General features: G+C 28.1%; 1 protein-coding gene across 1 annotated transcript; it reads right to left on the bottom strand.

Annotated features, from left to right (window-relative positions):
• Positions 1 to 882: 882 nt before the first annotated feature.
• Positions 883 to 2,116, bottom strand: LOC130796903 (uncharacterized). Its single transcript, XM_057659331.1, has 3 exons — positions 1,886 to 2,116; positions 1,701 to 1,772; positions 883 to 1,195 (listed from the first exon to the last, which is right to left on the bottom strand). Exons 1-3 carry the CDS (start codon positions 2,054 to 2,056, stop codon positions 914 to 916), a joined length of 525 nt encoding a protein of 174 aa, XP_057515314.1. The 5' UTR covers positions 2,057 to 2,116; the 3' UTR covers positions 883 to 913.
• Between the last annotated feature and the right edge of the window lie 8,136 nt (positions 2,117 to 10,252).

Raw genomic sequence — 10,252 nt, 5'->3', positions numbered from 1 at the left:
AATAAAAAGCCTTCTTTATTTTTTTAAAAAATTATAACATTTTTTTCTATAATGAACAACTACAAATGCAATACTAAACTTTATGCTGAAACAATTATTATAATTATGACGAAATAATACTTTCTACATTCTCAAATATTCGCTACAACGCTATATTATCATTATTGATACTAATTATCGTTCAATCTTATTTGATGTATTGCGGTTAATGTGTAAGAAAATATATAGTCAAGTGGAATCTTGTTTGGATCGTGTAATCACATACTTTCATAATATTAACTTTTATAATTTTTAGACGTATATAATTTAATATATAAATGATTAAAATAACGTATTGGATTGCATAAAAAGTTAAATGTAGCAAGTATAGGGAACGGAGGAGGTATTATTTATGCAAAAAAATTAATAATTTATGTTAAAATATTTTTCCCAAGAGATGATTGAATATTAGGGTTTACGTTTTAACCATATTGATAAAATTTATGATTTTTGATTTAGTCTTGTTTGAAAATTTCAAAATCGTATCAAATCCAAAAATCATTTTACATTTTACAAAAATAGTATATTTTAGACTATAATGAGACCAAATAACCACATTTAGTTTTTAGATCAAATTTTGTGCAGCCTTATGCTAATAATCATCATAAGTACTTTTCTTATTTAATTGCATTGGAGACTTGATTAACAATTTAACATAACCAACAAAACAACATTTAATTATAACAAAGATCTGGCATACATAATTGTAAGCTTGTGATTATATAGTACTTCTAAAACTTAATGTCAATCAAACCATTTTAATATATGCCAAAGAATTAAATGATACAAATAAATTCCTAAAAATTTTAAACTTTAAACTTGGAAGGAAAAATTTTGGTTCATACGTTAAACAAAGAGGTCATAGATGCACTACTCAAATCACTAAGTCACTAAACCCATAATCTTCAAGTGGTCGGTCCATGATCTCTGTTGCATAAGCTAGAATTTCATCTGCTTTTTCATCATTCTCTAATAACTTTTGTAGATCCTTACAATACTCTGCATGTTCTGGGTCATACTTTTCTAAATCAGCTATCAAGCCGGCTATTATTTCTTCTTCTATTACATGCAATGATGGAAAAACATCTTCCTCGTTCTCGATCTTGAACCCGGCCCCCGCCTCGGCTTCAGCCAGTACCTCTACCTCCGAAGGTTTCTGCAATAATATTATAGTTAGTTTAATCGCATTCACTTTGCAGTTTTATTCGATTAAAAATTTATCAAGTGTCATTCCTGACTATTTTTGAGCACTATGTGAAACATTAAAAGGCTTTTGTATAACTAAAATTTCGATTCTCTTAAATTTTTTTTTTTCATCACATTAATATCAAATAAATATACAAATTTAAGTTAATATAATAATAAGGTATTAATGAACAAATTAAATTTTAATAATAAAGATTAACTTAATTTGGCCCTTTATAAGTTAGGCCTAAAATAGTTGCACCTAAAAACTACCCTTAAAAACAGTTATTCACCGGATCTTGAATAGCCGGCTTTGGCATTTATACTTCAATTTTCATATTCTGCCTTTTTTCGTGTATTAAATCACCAATGCGCGTGAAATAATAATAATAATAATAATAATAATAATAATAATAATAATAATAATAATGAATACAATCTTGAAACAAAGGATAATTATTTAAATTCACATTCACCTGATCTTGAATAGTCGATTTTGGATTTGGCTTTCGCCTTGATTTAGCATGATTCATATTCCTCCATTTGTCCTGTATCGTATTCGTATCACCAATTATGTACATACTTCATCAAAATTAAAAAAAAAACAGAACGAAAAGAGAAGCAATTAAAAGGAATAATGTGATAAAAAGAATAAGAATACCTTGAGATCGATGTTGGAACGAGAACGGAGAATATGGCGGAATTGAGAATCTTTGAGAATGACTTTCCATTTACTGACGCCATGTTTGTTTACGCCTTCTCTGAGTGCCTTTTCTTCTTCTGGAGTCCATTTTAGCTTCGTGTTTCCCATTTTTGGCTTTCTATTTTTCATATGCTTCTAAACAATATGAAAATTACTATTTAAGAATGTAGAAATTAGAGATTAGTGATAAACGGGAAAAAAGGACGGTGAAGGAATAGTATTCTGTTGAATATTTCAAGCACACTCATATTTACACTAACAAACTTTTTTTTTTTTTTGAGTTGATTCTCACTATATTTTAAGTGATAAAAAAAAAATTAAACTCTTCCTTGTTTTTGTACGAAAAGATATTAGTAAATAAGGAATTTTTGTTTTTTTTACTTGTATCATAGTTGACTTCGACATTATTCATCCAATAAATTGACTTTTATATTGTTGGTAATCTGTAAGTTAAAATATAGTCATATTGAATCTTGATTGAATCGTATTGATTCAACGTTTATTAATTTTTAATTTTTATAATTTTTTGACATGCATAATTAGATATTACAAACTATTGAATTCATAAATTGAGAGACGTGAAAAAGTAAATGGTACAATAAAAAGAATACAGGAATTATCTTGTATCAAGGTAATCCACAATATCATTTTAAAAAATAAGGTAATCCATAAAAATATACTTACTCTAAAAATTATGAATTATCAATAATATAATTAAGTTCACAATAACAATGTCTGATGTGTGACTTCTACGCGAATGAAGATATTGAGTACCGAAAAGTAGTATTAACTCATAGATTAATATCGAATTATATATCTCTTATTAGTCCAATTGGATCTAGACACTATTTGGTTGGTTAGCTTTGACCTATATTTTAAAAATGTAATAGTTTACTTTATCAAAAAATAAATCAAACAAAAATTCTTCTCATCCTTCTTATTATTTAATTATATATATATATATATATATATATATATATATATATATATATATATATATGATCTAATAGAAGGATAGGAAGGAATTTTATCCGTTAGATCTTTAAATCAATGGTACATTTTGCTCGCAGTTCAGAACAGAAAATAATGTGATGTTTTCTTAATTAATATGTGATACTTTCTATATAAACATGTGTCACTTAAAAGTGTGATGTTTTCTAAATTAATGTGTGATGCTTTCTTCATAAATATGTGTTACTAGATCTTCTGCTGAGACAACTTTTTTTCAACCGTTAGATCTTTATCAATCAACGGTTTTCTTCATAAATATATATATGTAACAGACCCTTTTTCTTAATCTTAAATATTTTCACAAATTCAATAATCGTTTCGTTTTATTATTTTCTTTTAATGCCGTTTCGAAATTTTATTCTAATTGTTTTTAAGTTCTCGATTTTCTTTTATATATAACTTATTTCTCTTAAAATAAATTATCTAAATATTAAGTCTAGCTAAATTACCTACAATAATTTAATCTTTTAATTTCCTATATTAATTTATGATTAAATATAAAAATGTGTATATATATATAATAATAATAATAATAATAATAACAATAATAATAATAATAATAATAATAATAATAATAATAATAATAATAATAATAATAATAAATTAAAGTATCTAAGTGTTGGCGGCAAGCTAAGCTAGGTGGCCTAAAATTAAGTTAGTCTTATCTTAAGCATAAAGCCAAGTTGAAAAAGAATCTTGGAGCAATTATCACTTTATTTTTTTGGCCGTGAAGGAAGAATTAAAATAATAAATAAACTTTCAATCCTTAACCTATCTATTTCCAAAGCAACCGTGGGTAAAAAAAAAAAAAAAAAAGGGAAGGAAAAATCAGAAAATTTTTTTTCTAAAATAAGCTAATTCCTAAAAAATTCTAAAAACCCTAGAAAATTTTCTAAAAATCCTCAAAAAAATTTCCTAATATTAGTATTTAGTGTTAATTATAGAAATTCAAAGGGAGGAAGCTCATATTGTGGCTAAAAATTCTACAACAAAGGAATTTAATTAATAGTGAAATTATTGAAGGTATAAATTCTTACATATATTTATTTACATAAATTATGCCCATAAATTTTTATATGTGTTTAGTATTATAAATTAATATTTCTGGAAATTTTGGTGAATTAATTCGTCATAATTTATTTTATATGATTTATTCATTGAAATTGTCAAAAATCGCATAAACCGAAATAATTTAATTAAAATAGTAAACATTAATATTTTTAAACGAAAATTTTCTGTACATATATATATATATATATATATATATATATATATATATATATATATATATATATATATATATATATATATATATATATATATATATATATATATATATATATATATATATACATATGTATATATATATATATATATATGTATATATATATATATATGTATATATATATATATATATATATATATATATATATATATATGTATATATATATATATATGTATATATATATATATATATATATATATATATATATATGTATATATGTATATATATATATATATATGTATATATATATATATATGTATATATATATATATATGTATATATATATATATATGTATATATATATATATATGTATATATATATATATATGTATATATATATATATATATATATATATATATATATATATATATATATATATATATATATATATATATATATATATATATACATATATATATATATATGTATATATATATATATATATATATATATATATATATATATATATATATATATATATATATATATATATATATATATATATATATATATATATATATATATATATATATATATATATATAAGTTGTGTATTAATTTCGTGAATTATAGTTGAGTATAAATATTATTATTAATTTTTGTTAAAAATCGCATAAAATAAGAAAAATCATAAATTTGGGTTAAAAATAATTATTTCTGGAAAAAAATAATTTATTTTAGTTACTGTATTTTCAATTCATTTAAGTTATTTTTTTAAAATTTTATGATATTTAAATTTTAAAGAAATAAATTAATAATCTAAATTGTTATTGTAGGAAAAAAGAAAGAAAAATGAAAATGAAAATGAAAATTAATTTATTTTGGTGAATAAGAATATACGCCAACTCATTTAATAAATTATGTATTTTAAAATATTTCGCATCGATTTCGATCTTAAGGGAATTAATTATTCATGTACAAAATTTAAATATAAGTTATTAAGAAAATAATAAAGCATAATTGAAATTTATCTATAAATATATACTAAGGACCCATTTTTAGTTTCGATTTAGTTTAATATTTATATGCAAGTTGTTATAAATTTATTTTCTATTATATGTTATTGTAATGTTGCATTTATATGAAAACAGTAACATGATAATAAAAAGGCTTGATAGTAAGGAAATGTCGAACCATGCTTCCGGCATGTAAAAAACGTTGGACGTGTTTTCCGGTACGTAAAATATGGCGAACACAGTAAGGCTGTTTGACCTGACCTGTGGCTCGAGCAATATTGTACTGGAGGAGTGACGACTCCCACTAAGTTAGGGGTTTTGGGTTACCTCACCCTAACAGGCCCTTACATATATCAAACAAAGATCATATGTGTTGCATTCATTACATAAGTAATCGAATTCCACGCCCTAACACTCAAGCAAAAGTGTTAGTAAATCACGCACTGGTACTCAAGCAGAAGGACCAGATGTTTAATATATATAAATGAATCTAATATAAAAATGAATTCCCTATAATACATAAGATACCTTACATATTAATTATTGTGATGCACTTATTTTTGCATATTACTTGTTGCAATGCATATATTCTCTATACTTGTATAATTGCGGTAAGTTTTTATACTCGGTTTTTTTAAAGCTGATCGATTTCCATCGGCTGTTCCCATATTTCGGGAGCTGATGCTGCAGGTAACTTTACATGAAGTTATTAAGAAGTTATTGTATTGTTTATGTGAGATTAGGATATAATATGTATATAGTTTATATTATAGACGATAATTATGTATTAAAGAAAGATGTAATATTTAAAATTTTATTTTAATGATTTAAGTTTTCTTTGTTTTTTTTGAAAATTATGTTTTGTTTTATTTCTTTTTCGCAATAATCACGGTTCGATAGACTTCCGCTTAGCATTTCTTACTATTATATTACTTTAAACCTTCATTTGGAAAAGGACTGTTCGTTACATTTGGTATCAGAGCCAACGTTATTCGAACGGTCGGATCTTCCTATCGGATATTAGGAAACACTGTGATAAATTACGTTTTTTGAAAAAAAAGAAAAAAAAAATTGTATTTCAAATGAAATTTGTTTTATTTGTTTTATGTGCTAAAAAAATGTGATTTGCGATTTAAAATATAGCTAACACAACACTTTCCTACTTTATTTAAAGATGCCAAGAGGTGGTAGTAGAACGTATATCGTAAGAGGTGAACCTTTGGAGATTTGTGGAAATCTTTTACCAGTTGACTTAATTCAATTCGATTTGGGAACATTTGATATCATTTTTGGTATGGATTGGTTGGAGAGATATTCAGCGGAGATTTTGTGAAAGGAAAAGGTTGTTAGAATAGAAACTCCCGAGGAAATGAAGTGTATTCGAAAGAACTCAAGATTTTAGCTAGAGACAATTTCTGTAATTCAAGCATCACAAATAATACGACAAGGAGATAAAGGGTTCTTATGTTTTGTTACTACTGAATAAGTAAAACCTAAACCTAGTTTGCAAGAAACCCCGATCGTGCAAGAATATTCTGATGTGTTTCCTGAAGAATTACCCGGTATACCTCCAAAAAGAGAAGTAGACTTCCATATTGACCTTAGTCCTGATATCACCCCTATTTCTAAAACCCATTACCGTTTTGCTCCAGCTGAATTGGCTGAGCTGAAAAAGCAGCTAGATGAATTGCTGGAAAAAGGTTTCATTCGACCTAGTGTTTCACCATGGGGAGCTCCGGTTCTCTTTGTCAGAAAAAAAGATGGGAGTATGAGGCTATGCATTGATTATAGGGAGATCAATAAGATTACCAGCAAGAATCGTTATCCTTTGCCAAGGATAAACAACCTTTTTGATCAGTTGGGGGGAGCAAGGGTCTTTTCGAAGATAGATTTGAGGTATGGTTATCATCAATTGAGGATTGCTGAAAAAGATATTCCTAAGACTGCATTCAGAACCAGATACAGGCACTATGAATTTCTAGTAATGTCATTTGGTCTAACGAATGCTCCAGCAGCATTCATGGATCTCATGCAAAGATACTTCAACCCTTACCTGGATAAGTTTGTAGTTGTGTTTATTGATGATATATTGGTGTATTCGAAGAATGAAGAGCAACATGAGAAGCACTTAAGGATAGTTTTGGAGAAATTGAGAAAGGAGAAACTTTTGGCAAGTTTAGTAAATGTGAATTTTGGTTAGAAAAGACATCTTTCTTAGGGCACGTTGTTTCAAAGGATGGAATTTCTGTTGACCCTGAAAAGATTAGGGCAGTGATGGAATGGCCGAATCCAAAGAGTGTTACTGAAGTAAGAAGCTTCTTAGGCTTAGCAGGCTATTACAGGAAGTTTGTGGAAAATTTTTCTAAAATTGCCCGACCGTTGTTTGAGTTGCTTAAAAAGGGAGTTCGGTTCCAATGGGGCGAGAAGCAGAGTAAATCACTAGAAGAGCTTAAGAGGAGACTTACGACTGCACCTGTGTTGATCATGCCCGACTGTGGGAAAGCATTTGAGGTATATTGTGATGCATCGAAGGAAGATTTTGGATGTGTGCTAATGCAGGAAGGCAAAGTAGTAGCTTATGCATCAAGGCAATTAAGGCCACATGAGCTGACTTATCCAATACACGATATTGAACTAGCAGCCGTAATTTTTGCCCTGAAGTTATGGAGACATTATCTCTATGGAGTACCATGCAAGATCTTCACTAATCATAAAAATTTGAAATATGTCTTCACTCAGAAGGAGCTGAATATGCGACAAAGGCGCTGGCTAGAAATCATTAAAGACTTTGATGTTGACATAAATTATCATCCTGGAAAAGCAAACAAAGTGGCAGATGCATTGAGTAGAAGGCCGAGGATATCTGTAAATGCTATAATGACGGTACCTTAGGAACTATACCGAGAAATTCAAATTTTAGATCTAGAAATTGTTCATCACTATCAAGTTGTTGAGTATTTGGGAGCAATGACTATACAACCGACTTTGTTCGAAAGAATTATAGAAGCACAACAAGAAGATCCCGAGATAATCGAATTAATCATTCGAGTTCAAAGAAAAGAGACAGAAGCATTCGAAATGGGTGAGAAAGGTGAACTAAGAATGAACCGGAGATTGTGTATACCAGACAATACAGAGCTGAAAGAAGATATTTTGAAAGAAGTACACCAAGGAATTTTTCACTTACACCCTGGTAGAGATAAGATGATTGAAGAATTAAGGAAATTATTTTGGTGGAAAGGTATGAGAAAAGATGTAGCTGAATTTGTATCCCGGTGTTTGATTTGCCAGAAGGTGAAATTTGAAAGGCAGAAGAGTCCTGGACTACTTCAACCGCTGGAAATTCCTGAATGGAAATGGGATTCCATATCCATGGATTTTGTAGTTGGATTACCAAGAACGCAACGAGGAAATGACACAATTTGGGTAATAGTTGACAGATTGACCAAAGTTGCAAGATTCCTGCCAATGAAGGGAACATGGTCAGTAAAACAATTGGCTGACGCTTGTATTCGAGAAATTGTAAGATTACATGGAGTACCGAGAACCATTGTGTCTGACAGAGACCCAAAATTTTTGTCACGATTTTGGGAAAAGTTGCAAGGAGCATTCGAATCGAAGCTATGTTTAATTACTACATTTCATCCGGCTACTGATGGCCAAACCGAAAGAACCATCCAGACATTTGAGGATCTTTTGAGATGTTGTATTCTAGAATTTGGTGGTGCATGGAAGCATAAATTGCCTTTGATAGAGTTTTTGTACAACAACAGCTATCAAACCACCATTAAGATGGCACCAAACAAAGCCTTATACGGAAGAAAATGTCGAGTGCCGTTGTGTTGGGATCAGATGGACTGAAATGTACCTGAAGGACCAGATCTTATCCAAGACTCTATTGATAGCTTGAGGGTAGTACAAGAGAACATGAAGGCAGCACAAAGTAGACAGAAGAGTTATGCAGACAACCGTCGCAGAGCTTTGCAATTTGCTGAAGGTGACAAAGTATTTCTAAAGATTTCACCAACAAAAGGGGTCCAACGCTTTGGGATAAAAGGGAAATTAAGCCCTAAATTTATCGGACCTTTTGAAATTTTGAAAAGAGTAGGGGAGGTGGCATACGAACTAGCTTTACCCCCGGGTTTAGCTAGAGTTCATAATGTATTCCATGTTTCTCAGTTGAGAAAGTATATCCACGACCCATCACATGTGTTAGTTCACGAACACCTCCAAATTGATGAAAACCTGGCTTATTAAGAAAGACCAATTAGAATTCTGGATCGTCAAGTGAAAGAATTAAGGAATAAAAGAATACCTCAAGTTAAAGTGTTATGGTCGAACCATCATGTCGAAGAAGCAACTTGAGAAAGCGATACTGACATGAGAGAACGCTATCCCCAGTTGTTCATTTAGGTTCAAGTTTCGGGACGAAACTATGTTAAGGGGGGAAGAGTTATAACAGACCCTTTTTCTTAATCTTAAATATTTTGACAAATTTAATAATCGTTTTGTTTTATTATTTTCTTTTAATGCCGTTTCGAAATTTTATTCCAATCGTTTTTAAGTTCTCAATTTTCTTTTATATGTAATTTATTTCTCTTAAAATAAATTATCTAAATATTAAGTCTAGCTAAATTACCTACAATAACTTAATCTTTTTATTTCCTATATTAATTTATGATTAAATATAAAAATAATAATAACAATAATAATAATAATAATAATAATAATAATAATAATAATAATAATAATAATAATAATAATAATAATAATAATAATAATAATAATAAAAAATTAAAGTATCTAAGTGTTGGCGGCAAGCTAAGCTAGGTGGCCTAAAATTAAGTTAGTCTTATCTTAAGCATAAAACCAAGTTGAAAAAAAATCTTGGAGCAATTATCACTTTATTTTCTTGGCCATGAAGGAAAAATTAAAATAATAAATAAACTTTCAATCCTTAGCGTATATATATCCAAAGCAACCGTGGGTAAAAAAAAAAGAAGCGAAGGAAAAATCAGAATTTTTTTTTTCTAAAATAAGCTAATTCCTAAAAAATTCTAAAAACCCTAGAAA

Source organism: Amaranthus tricolor, chromosome 12 (genome assembly GCF_026212465.1).
Source record: "Amaranthus tricolor cultivar Red isolate AtriRed21 chromosome 12, ASM2621246v1, whole genome shotgun sequence".
NCBI lineage: Eukaryota > Viridiplantae > Streptophyta > Magnoliopsida > Caryophyllales > Amaranthaceae > Amaranthus > Amaranthus tricolor.
The sequence above is the reverse complement of the archived record's forward strand: the minus strand, read 5'-3'. Positions and strand labels throughout refer to the sequence as shown.